Source organism: Stenella coeruleoalba, assembly GCF_951394435.1.
Source record: "Stenella coeruleoalba genome assembly, chromosome: 16".
Lineage (NCBI taxonomy): Eukaryota > Metazoa > Chordata > Mammalia > Artiodactyla > Delphinidae > Stenella > Stenella coeruleoalba.
Window position 1 is genome coordinate 21,261,760 of NC_137162.1, and position 15,249 is coordinate 21,277,008.

The 15,249-nt window shown below is 39.9% G+C and overlaps 1 protein-coding gene across 1 annotated transcript in view; it reads right to left on the reverse strand.

Moving 5' to 3' along the window:
• Nucleotides 1–7,524: 7,524 nt before the first annotated feature.
• The window catches only part of LOC307174970 (uncharacterized protein), an 84,052-nt gene continuing 76,327 nt past the window's right edge, over nucleotides 7,525–15,249 (reverse strand). The window contains exons 3-5 of the mRNA XM_079899646.1: nucleotides 12,478–12,675; nucleotides 10,084–10,245; nucleotides 7,525–7,932 (exon numbers count right to left, since the gene is read on the reverse strand). Coding sequence (XP_079755772.1) covers nucleotides 7,918–7,932; nucleotides 10,084–10,245; nucleotides 12,478–12,636 — 336 coding nt within the window. The 5' untranslated portion in view covers nucleotides 12,637–12,675 and the 3' untranslated portion in view covers nucleotides 7,525–7,917. The remainder of the gene's footprint in view (nucleotides 7,933–10,083; nucleotides 10,246–12,477; nucleotides 12,676–15,249) is intronic.

Here is a 15,249-nt window from a genome sequence, read left to right on the forward strand (position 1 = left end):
TATTTAAGGAAATAACACCCCTGGTCCTATCTCCAATACCCTTGTCTAACCCTTACTGAAGATTTGCTTGGGAAGAAAAATTCCACTTATTTTCAAGTTTTCTTTCTTTTTCTTAATTCCCCTTTTACACACACACACTTAGGTTGCTTTTACTGTTCAGTACACAACTGTAGTTTTCCTACAAAAAACAAACAAAAACGCCCACACAAAATTATAGACCGAAAATACGCCAGAGACCTCCTCAAAAACTAGTATTTTTCAGCAGGGTTGTTTCAGGGTAAAGGTAATTTCAAACTTCCACAACAGACTCTCTCAGCTCTTCAAATATTCATCTCTCTCTTTTCTTCCTACAAGCCCAGTCCATTTCTTCCACTTTCTAAAGACATGCTTGTCATTTGTGACATGAATGTACAGAGGAAACCTATCAAAACTGGTATTTTCATCCCTTGATTTGCAGCCTTCCTTGGCCTAGGCATCCCTCAGAGGCAGAAGACATTTCGGGGTGACTATGGGCTTTGCTTTCTGGATGGCAAAGAAGATGGAAACAGAAAAGGAGACATAGAATTCGCCAAGATAACTACATCTTTTCATTCCAAGCTGCTTTCTCCTATCACAGGGTATTACAGCTAGAAAGGTCACCCAACTCTTACCTTGATACAGTGAAGGAATGGGGCGGTGAGGCGACTTATCCAAAACCCACCAGTCAGTGACTAAAGCAAAAGTAAAACTGAGCTCTCCAACACGCTCTCCCCTGGTCAGTGCTATTTATTCAATGAAGAACCTCCTTCAGGTGAGCTGGGTTTGGCTAGGATGATTTGAACAGGGCTTAAATCAATGCTCTCCGAGACTAGTTAATCATAAAATTCACCTGGATTTCTCTTAGGTCTATAGATTTCCAGGTCCCATCCCAAACTTTGTAATATCTAAATCATGGAGTCTATACTTCTCTAATCTAAATGCTGCCCCAATGAGTCTGAGATCATAAATGTTGGATAACTCTGGAAAAGACCATGGAGTTTGAGAATTATAAGATATAGCTTCATTTGTCCTAGACTTGCCTTTATTCTGTAAGTAAGTCAGTATAAGAGATGGACCTTCCTAGGTGGAGTTAAGGGTATGGTTGCTACTTTAACATGCCTAACTAGACCTTGCTATGTGACCTATGGTAAGTTGGTCATTTTTTTTCAAGTCATATCCATTATGAAAGCTGGTTCACAGTAACCTGTCTCTGGGTTCCTATCAAAGCCCAATTAATTATTAGGAGAAAAGATCTTTAACCTTCCAATAAAAAGTATCAAAAATTTAATGCCTCTCTCTTTCTTTTTTTAAACAGCATTTTAAATTCCAAATATGCTGAGATGAAAGAGCAACTTCTATGTAATTAAAAACAAGCAAACAAACAAAAATGTAAACAAAACAAACAAAAAGCCTGATCTACACATAGGCCCCCAAATTGGAAGCTCCATTTGAAACATTTGTTTGGAGAAGAAACAGGTGCTATGCATTCTAAAAGCATATATCACCCTAAGTAGAATCATCTCTCCTATTTCTTTCTCTGTCTCTCTCTTTAAAGTTGGGCCATCTTACCTGTTTTTTATGAGAATAAAAGGACAAATGGTATTTCTATTACAGATAAGAAATATATATTTTTAGGCATACTCTGGGACATTTACCAGCTGGCCAATTATGATTAGAAATGAACTGCCATGGAAAATGAAATTCCACTGAGGTCCCTTAAGTATATGCATGTTTCAAAAGATGCTAGTGTTTATACTGATGGAAAATGGTTTTCAGATCCTGCAGACCAAAAGATCCAATTTAAACAGAAGAACAAACCAATAGCTGAAATCTGACTTCTGTCATAAGTCTCTTGTGATTTTTTTTCTCTTTCATTGTAGGTCTGTAGAATCTAAACTGTGTTAGGAATTCTTCATTTAGCAATAATTCACTTTCCTGGAACTTGAGGTGAGAACAGCTTTCCTTCTGGCATTTTGCATGTCAATATTGTTAGCAGCCGTCATTATTATCAAGAACAAAACACCCTTACTGTGTACCTGCTTTACGTGAGAGGATTACAGAATCAACCAAACACTAAGAAATAGTATAAAGTGGTGGTAAGAATATGGGTTCTGACACGAGACGTCCTGGAACCAAAGTCTGATTCCATCATTTTATCAAGTGTGTACACCTGGGCAAGTTACTTAACCTTTCTATGCCTTAGTTTAGTCATTTGAAAAATGACAGAGGATGTGGTATCTCCAACTTGGAAATTTTTTCAAGTGTCCGATCATATACTGCAGTGGTCCCCAATCTTTTTGGCGCCAGGGACCGGTTTCGTGGAAGATAATTTTTCCACGGGAGTGGGGGATTGGGGTGGGGGGAGGGGGATGGTTCAGGACGTAATGTGAGCAATGGGGAGCAGCAGATGTATCATCGCTCGCTAGATTGCCGCTCACCTCCTGTTGTGTGGCCTGGTTGCTAAAGGGCCGCGGACCTCTACCGGTCTGCGGCCTGGGGGTTGGGGACCCCTAATACACTGTATGAGGAATACTCAGCAAACTATATGTTTGAGTAGTGGGCATCCAATAAGTGGAAACTATTGATAATGAAGAAAATAGAAACATAATTCTTGAGTAAATTATTAGTAATTCCAGGGAATATAATATTCTAATTTAACCAAATCACTTAACAAGTATTTATTGAGCTTTTTACTATGTGCCAAGCATTGGGCTATAAGGTAAAGAGGATATAAAAATGAAGATGCACTTTCTTGTCTCAGAGAGAACCTAATATATGTAAGGCGTACATATCTCAATGAGGCCACAAAGCTGTCTGGGTGAACAATTGCAAACAAGCAGTCAGACAGTAGATGATTTAACTCAAAGGAGGAAGGGAGAATTCATGGACGAGGAAACACTAAAGTTTGACCTTAGAGGAGGTATAATTTGGCCAGGAAGAGAATGAGGGAAATGATATTCTAGATCCAGGAAACAGATCGAACAAGAGTATGGCATTTAGAACAGGCAGGTGTACTTAAGCAACAATGAGCAGATCCTTTTGAATGTAGCAGATTCCTCTTATTCTGAAAAACAAAGGGAAACAAAATTAGCATCCTGGCTTCATGTACATTGAGAGGCAAGCTTGAGCATACTGTAGACAGGAATTGCCTAGTAAAGGAAATGTCCAGTGTAGGGTTTCAGGGAGCTCCCCAGTGCCAAAATTGTCCTAGGGAAGTCTTAACCTTGAGTGGGAGATGGGTGGGTGTCCTCTGATGTCTTTCTGATGTTCATATTTGTGGCACTTGCCATGGAAGGCAAGGACAAGCCACCAGAATAGGAATAACAAGATGAAAGAGGTGATTTCTGGCCTCTGCCCTGCCAGATATTCAAAGTGTAACCATGGGCAAGTCCCTCTCCCTCCCTTAGACCCCTACAGCCTTCACAGCATCTCTCTCACAGACTGGCTGTGAGGATTCAATGAGCTAAGTCCTAGGACAAGTGCCTTGTGACTTGTCAGGGGCTGTGTCAATGAAAGAGTAAGGAAAATAAGATAAATTTGGTAATACCCACTGAGAATCAATTTTGAGAAAAAGGCAGAACAAAAATCCAACACTCAGCACCGCTTGTCTCTTCTTTCCCTCCTAGCCCCAAACCTGTCAACACCTCTAATCTCCCTCTCAGTTTATGCTGTACACTGTGCTAAGTGCCTTCTAATCGTTATTTCTGTTAGCCAGCACAGCTGCCCTGTGAATTGGACGTTATTGGTATCTCAGTTTACAGATCAGAAAACTGATGCCCAAGGCCATCTAGTCCACAGTGGACCAAGCCATGCCTAGAAACCAACCCAGGTTTCTCTGCTGCCAAAACCTGTGTCATAAACTATTTTTGCACTGAGCCTCCAAGTTTACACCACAAGGACCCTGAAGCCATCTGTTCCTTAGGACCTGGGCTTCAGGGTGACCAGGGCTGCCCACTGCTGCCCTCTTCCCCCGCGTTACCCTCTTGGACTCCAAGTGCCTCCAGTTTGCCTTTTTGGTTGTCAATATGTTCATATAAAAATACTAGACTAGAGCAACTCCCTGCCATTGAGAGAACAGAAGCACTTATTAAATGGGCCTTTGGTTAGATGGCCACTCCTGATGCAGTGGAAGGAGCCATCCTGAAACGTCCCACAGAGAAACTTCTGACTCTTGACTCAGCCACCAACTTTCCATGTTCCCTCAGGCAAATAGTTTAACTGCTTTGAGCCTCAGCTTCTTCATCTGTAAAAGAGAACACTGCCTGCCATTCCTACTTGCCCGAGTTCCTTTAAGGATAAAATTAGATGATGCATATGGAACAGATTTATGAGCTCTAAAGCACTACCATGCTAGGGCTTCCCTGGTGGTGCAGTGGTTGAGAGTCCGTCTGACGATGCAGGGGACACGGGTTCATGCCCCAGTCCGGGAAGATCCCACATGCCGCGGAGTGGCTGGGCCCGTGAGCCATGGCTGCTGGGCCTGCGCATCCGGAGCCTGTGCTCCGCAACGGGAGAGGCCACAACAGTGAGAGGCCCGCGTACCGCAAAAACAAAAACAAAAACAGTAAAGCACTACCATGCTAATCATTGTTGTTCAACAGTGGTTATGGTGTGATGGAATTGTATAGATAAACTGAACTTGAATTCAAGTCCAAGGATGAGACTTAAAACTCTGGGATATTGTTCAGGTGAATTCTAGTCTCTGAACCTCAGTTTTGTAATCTGATAACAAGGGTTATAAAACCTACTTTTTACTGTGGGGCTGTAAAGAGAAAAACAGGAAAATTGCTCAAAACTGAACTCTACACATCCTTTTAATATATGCCATAATTGATTACTGTTAGCAGTTAATATACACTAATTTTTCTCTAATTATTTAAAAAATCTAAAACACATGAGTTGGGTTTATTATGACTTGTCAAATGGACTCAAGGTCTATTTTTTGGGAGGCTGTTAAAACACAAATAACCTATCTTAAGGGGTGAGGGGAGGGCTGGAGATGACACAGCAGCCTAAGGTGTAAAACCTCCTTTTAAGGATGGAGGGTTAACAAGACTTAAAGAATGGACACTATTAATGACACAGTCTGCTCTGGGCAAGTGTTAGGCCACCTCCTGATATTTCTCTTGGCAGGGATTTCTAGGTGTGCTTGCATCAGTCCTGGCCTTTTCACCCTTGGAAGAGCAGCTACAGCAGCCTTTTGCTATGAGGGGCCCTGGTAACCAAGTTCTTGGAGTGACATCAAGACTTTCTTGCAATCTGCGTTGTCCGCTCCTTTGATATTTTCCTGGGCCTGAGCTTGCTCAGGGTTGGGACCTGGAGGCCCCTACCCTGCATGGAATGAAGTGAAGGTGGCCCTTCACATGCCTGCGGTGCCCAGTACCTCCAGACGCCTGACTCCAGAAAAATGATGAGGAAAGTTGTGTGTTCTGAAAGGGAAGAAGTAGCCTAAGAGAAAGCAGGTGGTCCCACTTAAGAAAGCAATGGTTTCCAGGTCTTACATGGATTTGGGGGTCGGCCCCATCATTGTCTAGATTTGTATCTTTAGGACCTTATATGATCTCTCTGGGTTTCAGTTTCCTCATCTGGTCAAAGAGGAATATAATGGATAAAGAATTTAACCTACCAATGAACTCATTTTGAGTATTCAAAAACAGTTGCTTTTACTATTGTTTCTTTCCCTTTACAGATCATAGACGTATGCGGGGACTTTAAAGCAAGCTTCTGCTGCTTTGTGTCTGAAGAGTTTTCTTTAGCACTGATCTCAGGCAAGAGGATTTACTAGAAGCTGTGGGGAATACAAAGATGTTTACCTTGTGGCTGTGTCTTTAAGTAGCTTCCAAGTCAGCTGGTAAGATGGAGCATACGCAGAGAATGAGATCTAATAGAAGGAGATACACATGGGCGCCTAACAAGTGGCCCAGCTGGCAAATGCTGCAGGAACTGGGAGGTGGGAAAGTCACTTACTATGGGATGGAATGGTTGGAAAAAGTTTTTTGCAGAAATTAATTCTTTTAGTCAGTGAGTCAAGTAGCTGCTATCATTGAATGTCCATATGGTTCCATCAACTGTGCTCAGAGTTGGGTTTGAGTTGAGTCTTGAAGGTTAAGTAGGAATCTAACTATTATACGTTGTCTTCATTTCCTCGGCTGCAATTACTTTTGACTTTTATTCATCTCTCTCCATTCCCCAGCCCTTCCTACTACCTCTAAGCAATGTCCATTTATCACTATGTTCTGCAGGAATTTCAAATTTAATATACTCCAAGCTGAGAATATGATCTTTCTTTCTTACAGGGCCTGACCTAGAATTTCTATTTCATTTCCCATCCCTGTACATCCAATGTCCCGAGTTATGAACCTTAAAGTCAGTTCTAATTCCTTTTTCATTCTATGTTTTGCAAACAACTGCTCAGACAATGGAGATATCAAAACTCTAAGGCAAGTAAGATGTCTTCTGAATTTTGTCTCCTATCCTTATTGCCACATCCATTTTCTTAATTCAGGCATCATTCATTTGGGGAGACAGTAGTACGTAGCGACTAATTCTTCAGACGTGAAGTCAGACTAAGTGTGAATCCCAGAAACACTATTTGCTGGCTGTTTGGCCTTAAGTAATTACTTGATATCTTTCTGCTTTAGTGTTTTTCTCTGAAAAATGGCAAGCAATTGTCGTTAGCTTAGGAAGTCGTGGTGATACATATGAATTTAAAATAGGAAAAGCACTTGTAACAGTACCCAGCCCTCAGTAATTGTTCAGAAAGTCCTATAGCTGCCTTGTTACTTCTATCCTAAACTCTTCCACATGATTGCCCTGCACCATATGGTCTTCAGAACTGTTTTCTTAAAAGGTAAATCTGATCATATGATTCTGAGTTTGACAATATCTCTCCTGATTCACACTCAAGTGCAAATGAGGTGACCAAATCTCACACTCCTGGCTTTTCAAGATCTGGACCCAACCACCCTTCTCCTTCAAAATACCCCTCCATCTTCACCTCACTTAAGCCAAAATGAACAGTGAATCTCTTCCTCTCCTACTAATGTGTCAGATACTTTCTCAGCCCTTTCAAAGAACTCCTCCCTGGTTCTTCCTCCTTTTTCACCCAAAGTCCTTTATATACTTCTGTTACGACCACAATTTGTATGTGTCCTAGTACTGTGGCTGGTATATATTAAGTGCTCAATAAATATTTACTAGGTAAGTAGATGAATGAATGAATGAATGAATATATTTAATAACTGAGTAGTTTCTAGAAGAATCCCATGATAGTAGATATTTCCCATTATTATAGAGTACATAAAAGTCCAATGTCTTAAATAAGCTTGTGGATTATTTTCATACTCAGGAGAAAAAAAAACAAAATAATTAGTGACTTGTTTTTACGTACTTATATTTTATTTTCTGGAGAACAGAAATAAGTATAAGTTCATCTTTCCTGGAACTTGAGCAAGTTGGTTTCCATAACATGTTGTCACCACATCTCATTATAAGTAAGGGAAGCTCATATCCTGGCTTCCCAGGAGAGTCCCAATTTATGCTTGTTATTCTGTATTAATTTTAAAAAGCACCTTCATTCCCTTTCAAAATATTCTGATTTGGGTGATAAATTACAGTGTCACCCTAACTGTAAAGAAGGTTTACTTTTAAGATTATAGGCATATTAAAGGTTTGTGTAGAAGGGGGTCCAAAGGTAATTAACCCTGTCTACAGACAATATCCCAAGAGCATGCTAGCATAATTTACATCATACACAATATACAGCTTATCTTTCAAAAATGTTTATTGGGTGTCTTCTGTGAACTTCTGTGTTTTATACTTTCTAGATGATGGTCTGCTTATTTCCTGCCCCATATGTATTCTCTTTCTTCTTCCTGCAGCTCGACCCATGACCACTTTCTACAGACACAGGTTCTGCAAGATTTAAGGAGCACAAGTTAAAAATTCAGAACAACTCTTCACCATTTAAGTGATAAAAATTCAAATCACATTGACTATGGTGAGCTGAATAATGTGACCCCCCTCTAGCCCCCAAGGATATCCATCTCCTATTTCCCAGAAGGTATGAACATGTTACCTTATATGGCAAAAGTGACTTTGCAGATATGATTAAGTTAAGGATGAAGAGATTATTCTGGATTATCTGTGTGGCCTAACATAACCACAAGTTCCGTATAAGAGGGAGTGAGGATGGTCAGATTCAAAGAGGTATAAGGATGGAAGCAGAGGTCAGAGAAGAGAGAGATGCTACGCTGTTTATTTTCAGCATGAAAGAAGGGGCAGTGAGCCAGGGAATGTAAGCAGCCTACTAAAGCAAGACCAAACCAGGAAACCAATTCTTCCTTAGAGCTTCCTGAAGGAAGCAGCCCTGCCAACTCTTAGACTTTAGCCCAATGAACCTGGTTTCAGACTTCTGACCTCTAGAGCTATATGAGAATAAATTTGTGGGTTTTAAGCCACTAAGTTCTTGATAATTTGTTATAGCAATCATGGAAAACCAATATACTGACTAATTGGAAAAGGGGAGGTTATATGCTAGTATAAGTCAAAATTTCATGGACACCTTGCTTCAAATACGGCTGGATTCAGGTGTTCAAATAATGCCAGCAAAAAGCTTTCTCTGCATCTCATTTATGCTTTCCTGGCTGGCATTTCCCGCCTAGAAGCCTAGAACCTCCACAATGATACTCTTATAACTGTAAACCTTATAAAATATAATCTTTATTTCCTTGTAACATAGACAAAAACCTAATAATAAAAATTGGCCTAATTTGGGTTAGGGGTCCATTTATCACTGTGGAGGAGAGGAATTTGTTGTGGTAGTTGTGATTCCTGGGTCATATGCTCACCTCTGAATTTGGAGGGAGATGGGGGTCAACCCAATGAAACCACATGAACTAAAGACAGAGGTTTCCCAGGAATACTGGGGTGGTGCTATTAGGGGAATGGAGTTTGATAATACTGGGAAGACAAAAATACACACAAGGCATGGCTATTAGCCTGTGAGCAGCCTTGTGTTTGACTAGTAGACTAATTGTTCTAACACTGGGAAATGTCCATGTCTTATTACAGTAAAATGTACTTCTCTCTAACACAACAGTGTGAGACAGGTGTTCCTGGTTGGGTAGGTTTTGTTTGTATGGGGGAACATCCTGGAAAATTCTGACAACTAGCAAGTGTGTGCACACTCTTACAAAAAATATCATTTGTTTATGAACCTTTAGGTAACAATAACTCACTCTGAACAGGTACTCTGAAATTCCTTTGTGTACTATTCTTGTTACTATACAATCACACACTTGTACATGGCTTAGCTCCCTGCTTTCAGGTGATTAATCAGAAATAGGGTGTTTCCAGCCAGAGAAGACATCACAACCTCCAACTATGGGGAACTGAAGGATCAAGAAAAAGTAAATGAAAAACAAGTGATAACTGAGAGAAAATGGGGAAATGCAAGAAATAGAAGAGAGACTGTAAAGAAGGCCTTTATAAAAGTATGTATTTTCACCAATAGCCATTGATTTATTCACAGGCTTTTATTGAGCATCTAGTATTTCCTGCATATGTGTTTTACTAGGGATACCATGCAGGATTTTTCTGTGAAAAAATTAAAGACAGTAACCACTGAGTGACAAAGGGTAGGTACAGATTCTCAAAGGCTGAAACTTTCTAGAAGGAGAAGTCTGTTCCAAACTAGAAAACTCAGAGAAAGTTTCCTGGGGAAATGAAATCTAACTTGGGCTTCAAAGGCTAGGAAGAACCTGATAAACATAGATAAGGGCTGGAGACTTATTAAAAAAGGAAAAAGATAAAAATAGAAATAAAAGGAGATCTAAATCACAGAACCTATAGTGTATGAGCTTGGAATGATTGAGAGGACAAAGAGTGGTAAAGAGAATGAAAAAGAAACATAAAAGCAGATGTGACAGTAAAAAAAAAAAAAGAAGAAAACAGTAACTTGATAAAGAATGAGGAGAAAAATATGGGGGGTGGGAGAGAAGAGTGAGAGAGAGAAAACAACAAACACAATTTTAGATGTTCACAAGTTGCTGCATTTGAACCCACCATGTTGGTGTCAGAAAGGCTGGTACTACCAAAGAGTTGAACCCTTGTCACTCTTCTCTTCTTCCGGTTTTCCAGATGGCTTGTGGGCAGAGAGTTCCAAGCTGACTTGGTTCTGATGTCTTGAATCACAGTTCCAAGTATAACAGAAGATATTTTGTAAGCCTAAACAAACAAACAAGTGAAATGAGAGAATTGAAACAGTAATATGTAAATTCATTCAGTGATGAGTGGGAGAGTTTCTATATTATATTAAATTTCCTTTTAAATATTCTACTCTTTTTTAAATGGTAAAACTCCTGATAGTTAAATATACACTATGATGGTGTAATTTCCTTCCAGTCCAAAATTAAATAAATAGGAGAGGGTTTGTTTCAATCTGTTTTGCATACTGGTTACTAATGCATTTAACAAATTAGTTATTGAGACTCATTTGTGATCTCAACTGTCAACATTTACATGTTGAAGAAAAACAAGACAAAACTGAAGATGTATCTATTATACATATCTTTCATAATACCCAAAAACTTTAACATGGCCTTGTTGGTAGTTTTGCACCGTGACAATTTAGCTAAAATGGAAGTATGTTTCCTAGAATTCTCTCCCTCTAGGCTCTGTGTTAGGATTATTCACAAAAGAAACTTGAGTAAGATTTAGAAGGCAGATGTGAAAGTAACAGTGATACTTGCACTTGGAAAGTTGGTGTGGAATCAGGTGCTGTTGCAGTTTGTGTATATTGTTGCTGATCTTCTGGCTCTGTGAAGAAGAAAAGACTGGCAAATGGTATAAAGAACGTGGGATTATAGCCATATAGGTGGATTATAGCCATATCGGAATTCCTTTATTTCTTTATATACTATTTCATTTAAACAATTTGTATTGAGTACCTACTCAGTGAAAGATACTGTGTAAGGTTCTAGTGAGGAGAAGGGGGAGAGCACTAAGATGTCCTTAATAGTCACAAGGCTTTGCAAGAGAAGGAAAAAAAAATATATGGCCCTGGGATAAAATAACGTGAGGTCTGAGTCTTACGGGATATACAGACCACGAAGTACAACATTTGTTCATTGGTCTCTTCCTGCAATTAATTTCAATTAAGAACTTCTCACATGCCCTGTTGCTGTGATGGCACCAAAGCTGACAATCTGGGGAAGACAGGACTGTTGCTTTCAAATTGTAGAGACCTTATGAAGTGATCAAGCAAAGCTTTTCTCTAAGCAAAGCTTCTTGAAAAGGTAGTATCTGGATTGAGGTAGGATTTTAATAGGCAAATGGGGAGGGGAGAGTACCCAAGAGCTGAAGATGGAGATCCAGGAGAGGGCAGTGTCTGGTACAACCTGAATTCAGAAGATTTAGGAGAAGGTGGCAAGGAAAGGAGGTTGAGGTAACACAGACATGGGGGCCAGTCTTTGTCTTTAAAGATTTAGAGAGTGAGTTCATTTGAGGTCAGTCTATGTGTTTGATAATGAGATTTGAGAGTCTTAGATCTTCCCTGTGGTTTGATCCATTAATGGCTTACAGTAAGGTCTCCACCTCCATGAACCCAGACAGGAGAGTGGAAACAGTTCCAGGTTGACTTTAGAACCTGGAAGCCAGAATGTCTTCTCCCAGAACAGGAGGGTTTTCTCTGGGAGACAGTTGTTCCGAATGTCACATTGATTCCATTGATTCCAGGCCATACTGACAGGGGAACAGACAGAAAGAACAATTTCTGCAATAAGCACAAGGCTTTACTATTTCCCACAAAGGATGAGGAAAAATGTCCTGCTGCAGCTCCTTCCCAAAGAATACGATTCTGTCAATTTTGCCAGCTTATAGATGAGCACATGCCCCTGTCAGAGAAGGCTGTCCCTGAAAGAGTTTAAAATTCTCCCATCCAATCGCATTTTAATCCCTAAAGCTAGTTAATTTGGCTAATTGACTCTTCGTGGTGAAATACACAAAATCTAAAATTTAATTTTCACATGTGAATTCCTGATAATAATCACTAATCTCGGGGGAAAAAAAACTCAAGTAAAAACAGTGTTGTCATAAAGAGAGAAGCTTCAAAAACAAGTTTTTCTTCAAATAGTTGTATTGAATATTTAGTATGAATTTGTTGAAAGAAAATCTAAACATGAAAATCAATGAGAAAATGAACATAAAAACCAATCATACTCCCTCCACCTAAAAAGAACTTCTGTAGACATTTTGGATAAATAAACACAGTATCACCTATCTACATACATATTTCCCATTAAAAATACTCTTGTGCTCTGCTGTAATGCTTTTAACTTTGTTTTAAAAGCAGATTAAAATGGACATTTTCATATTAATGATTATACTGCTGTAACATCATATGTTTAAAATAAGTAAATTTTAAAATAAACTGTTTGGATGCACACGTTCATAATTTACCCCTTTGAAAGCTGTGGCAGGAGGGATGGCAACAGGGCCCCATTCATTTTGATGTATTTCTTCAAATCTTTCTGGGCCAGCAGAATCAAGATGTCTTCCCTCAGGTATAAAAGCCCCATTTGAATGACACAATCTCTGATGCGCAATGGCTTCCATCATGTTTAGGAAAAGACAGCCTAAAACACACACATGAATAAACTAACAAACAAAAAGAAAGAAAGTTCAAGTAGCTTCAAAGAGCATCCTCCTGGGGCAACGTGGGGGCCCTGAACTCCCCTATTATCACTCGACTGTATTTGAACTGCCCAAGAATTTTCTCTCTATCTGGAGCCATCAGAGGAAAAACTACAGCTCTAAAAGGCTGACTTGCAGGGAGGTGACTAGAGGGAAACTTTCCAGGGCTACACATTAACTTCACACAGAATAGTTCATGATTAAAAATAACCTTTGTTTGTATGGGAGTTCTTCTTTTGTAGCAGGTACCATACTGGGCTACAGATTTTGATGTCATTTGGGTCTTTCTTTATATGAGGGTAAAAAGTGCATTCCTGCAAGGTTGGGGGTGATTTAGATTTTTAAAAATTGAATTATACTTAAAATGAGATTTGAGAGTCTTAGATTTCTTTAAGATCTTAGATCTTAAAATTATACTACCATAGCTCAATCTTTAAAGAAACCCTGCAGTGTATCCCTTGGAAACTCAAAGAATCCTTGATTCTGTGAATAACCATGGTTCTCAAAACTTTACTGCATTGTTTGTGTCAGTTCAGATTTTCATACTGAAGAAGGGGAGTCCATGGTTTTATCTCTGGTCAGTTTTTGTTCATTAATGTTTATGAGATTCTTGATTTTAAAAGGCGAGTCTTTGTTTCTGTTTGTAGCCACTATGATTATTTCCTGAAATGTGATTATTTTCAGTTGGCATCATTGTTAATACCATGCTAAATATTTCCTATATTCATATTGTAGATTATATCTGGGAAAATAGAGTGAAAATGGAGCCAATTAGCACACATATTTATCATGGTTTGAGAGCAACACAGAAGCACTGTTATTATCATATCAACAAAGATACCCTGTTCCCAACTGTGAGAGGAAGAGAAGATGCTCATACCAAGGAAATGCATCACAGACACTAGTGGAGGATTAAGAACTAACCATGCAAAGCCAGTTACTAAATTTACTGACTTTTACATTATTTGCTTCTGGTGGAAAAAAATAGACAAAAGATTAGCAGAAAAGGATGACAAAAAAGACACAACTTTTATAAAGTTTTCATTTATAAATTGTTTAACAAATAGTTGGCATCTAGATTTATTTATGGAACAAACTTCAAAACAGAGAAAACCATTGTAGATTTTTTCTTGTTATTATTTTAGAATTGTGCTGCCATAAATATACAAATTTCCACTGAAATTGGTCACATTTCCACCAGCCCATTATGAAGAACGCAAAGTATCCTTAACAGCGTGAGGGTTCAAGAAATATGCCTAGGATACTGTGGCCACCATCTGTCATTGCAGGCTGAACAAAAAAGAAAATACTTTATACCATAGATTATAATATCATATTAGCAAAAAAATATGTGAAACAGGGCTTCCCTGGTGGCGCAGTGGTTGAGAGTCCGCCTGCCGATGCAGGGGACACGGGTTCGTGCCCCGGTCCGGGAAGATCCCACATGTCGCGGAGCGGCCAGGCCTGTGAGCCATTGCCGCTGAGCCTGCGCGTCCGGAGCCTGTGCTCCGCAACGGGAGAGGCCACAACAGTGAGAGGCCCGCGTACCGCAAAAAAAAGAAAAGTGAAACAGTACATTCTTTGGTATAAATACACATAATAAATTCACCCCCACCCCCACCCCAAGCTACGTTAAGAAGAGAAATCAGATTTTAGCTGGCAGTTGGCTGCAGATGTGCCCGAGATCACGTGTCCTTCCTCCCCTCCTGCATTGTTTCATCATCCTGCCAGAGCAGGATGATACCTCATAGCAAGGGCCTTTCTTCTAATCACTGTGGGCTTCAGGCAGTCACGAAGCAGCACCTGCATCTAGAAAGACCGTGAGGCATCTTCCTAGCATATGTGAAATCCATTTATGCTATGTACATTCCTTTAACAAACATACAGCAGTTACAAATATACATTCAATGTTAGGAATATTCAATTATTCCTGATTCTGTTACATAAACTCTGTGAGTTTAGGGACCCTGTGCTTTGTTCACCTTTGTGAATTCTGTCAACCAGGCTGGCAACTGTGAAGGTAGGTGCTGGCAATCAGCAGCTGCTTTAAATTAAGAGAGAACATTTATTTACTCTGGAAGCCCACAACAAAGATGGGGAAGCAGAGCAGAGGGTCCACTCCAGGTCCTCAGGCAGGACAACTGACTGAACATTTCAGCCTAGGGGCCTGGCAGAGCTGACCTTGGGAAGAAAACAATGCCCAGCTTTTGGGGCCATGGGCTGCCTAGAGCCTAAGATTACTGCACAACTTGAGGATGGTTTGATTTAAGGCTAATTCCATTTCAAATGTTTGATTCCATTCCTGACAGGTTCTTATGGCAACTCCTTGAGGTCCTGGGCTGTATATTTGATGTTCCTTACTGATGCATCAATGCCCAATACATGGATGGACCCCAAGTACAGAGGCTGGTAGACTGATGGGGACTTGAAAAGCTTTTATTACAGAAGGACTATCCAGGGTAATACAATTTCTGCTTCACTCTTAGCCTCAACCAGATGTGTCCAGTTAAATGAATTGGAGGTCCTGGAAGCTGCTCA